Below are 1,776 nucleotides of genomic sequence, written 5' to 3'. Positions count from 1 at the left end.
ATTCATACAACAAAATGACGTCGTTTAGCAATACATTACACACAGGCGACTGAATTTCATCCCCGTTGAGTAGTTGCTAAGAGCATCTCTAAAGTGAGAGGGTAAATGAAGAAGTAAACTCTTATAACTACCATATTTGTCTTCTTTTCATGAAAAATCATTCTCCAAGAAAGAAGGTATTATACCTTTATATTTTGAAATTCATTTTATGCTATTATTTTATTTTAGAAAATAATTTACCTTATCCTTTTGCTTTTATAATAGATTAGTTTGTTTTTGAGATGCTCTAAAGTCCACTTGCACCTTCATTTATATATAGCACTTGCACATTCATTTATTTACCACTAATTAACACATCCAAACACACACACACATAAATCCATCGATGGGAAATTGCATATTCAAAGCGTTGGGAGCGGTGGAAGACATGGCCAAAGTGGTGACGCCCGACGGCAGCGTGATGGAGCTCTACGCTCCCATCACCGCCGAGTGCGTCACCAACGAATTCCCGGGCCACGCCATCTTCGGCAGCCCCGGCCGCACCTCCCCGCCGCTCCTCCACAGCGAGAGCCTCCGCGCCGGCCACCACTACTACCTCCTCCCCGCGCACCGGGCCAAGGGCGCCGCCGCCGCCGCCGGTGCTCCGCCGCCGCCGTACCGGATGTCGGTGGACAAGCTGCGGCGGCTGCCGGAGCAGGCGGAGGCGTTCCCGAGCGCGGGGGTGTGGAAGGTGCGGCTGGTCATCGACACGGACCGGCTGTCGGAGATACTGTCGCAGGAGGCGCGGACGGAGGCGCTCATCGAGAGCGTCCGCACGGCGGCCAAGTGTGCGGCCGCCGGGGTCCCGTCCTCCTCCGCCGCGAGCTCCGAGCGGCGGAGTAGGACGAGCGCCGCGGAGTATTGGTGATGATTTTAGGCTTATTTGTAGATAGTAAACTCACAAGTTGAATAGTTCTAATTTGTCCATCACAATATTGTATGATGATTTGTGGTTTTGATTAGAGCATGAATAGTGATTATTATTAAATTGATCAAGTGCTACAATGTTAAAGTTTATTTTAGCAATTTAAATATTGTCTTTCATTCCACGTAGTATTGTTTGGATCCAAGAAATGAAACTCGTGAAATCAGACACAATGAAGAAGTTCATTGTTGTCTAATAACAGAAGATCGGCGATCGATGAGCACCAGAAGGCAACGACTGAAATTCGAGCACCATAGGGTTTTCGAAAATTGTGAAGAAAAGGAAAAACAAAGATAAGAAAAATAGATTTTGTTAAAGATATACTCCCTCCGTCCCACAATAATTGTAACTCTTTTCCATTTCGGTCCATCCCACAATAATTATCACACTTCATTTTTACAATAAATGGTAAGTAGGTCACACATTCCATTAACTCACTTCGCTCACATTTTATTATAAATAACCAACTAACTGCGTAATCTAGATATCTTTTGATAAGTTTTATTGTGTTTTGGTCTTGTGTTGTAGGCGAGAGCCCCGGCCCCCGATGCTCAAGTTTAGGGCTGGGAAAAAATACCGAAATATCGAAATACCGCCCTTATCATACCGAAAAATACCGAAAATACCGAATTTTCGGTATACCGTGACTTACGGTACGGTATGATACCTTACCGAAAAATTCCGGTAAAGTAACGGTATGAATTTTCAAATACAGCGTTATACCGCTGCATACCAAAATTCGGTATATACCGTAAATTATGGTATATATCACAAAAATATAAACACAATTATATATAAAATATATTTTATAT

General features: G+C 43.7%; 1 protein-coding gene across 1 annotated transcript; it reads left to right on the top strand.

Annotated features, from left to right (window-relative positions):
- Positions 1-385: 385 nt before the first annotated feature.
- On the top strand, positions 386-907 carry LOC125199933. Its single transcript, XM_048097780.1, has one exon. The coding sequence runs from the start codon at positions 386-388 to the stop codon at positions 905-907; it is 522 nt and encodes a 173-aa protein (XP_047953737.1).
- Positions 908-1,776: the final 869 nt, after the last annotated feature.

The sequence above is a fragment of the Salvia hispanica genome, unplaced genomic scaffold, assembly GCF_023119035.1.
Source record: "Salvia hispanica cultivar TCC Black 2014 unplaced genomic scaffold, UniMelb_Shisp_WGS_1.0 HiC_scaffold_744, whole genome shotgun sequence".
Taxonomy (NCBI): Eukaryota; Viridiplantae; Streptophyta; class Magnoliopsida; order Lamiales; family Lamiaceae; genus Salvia; species Salvia hispanica.
The sequence above is the reverse complement of the archived record's forward strand: the minus strand, read 5'-3'. Positions and strand labels throughout refer to the sequence as shown.

What these genes read in the sequence shown, in the direction of transcription:
- LOC125199933 (XM_048097780.1), top strand. Translation starts at nt 386, where the DNA reads ATGGGAAATTGCATATTCAAAGCGTTGGGAGCGGTGGAAGACATGGCC.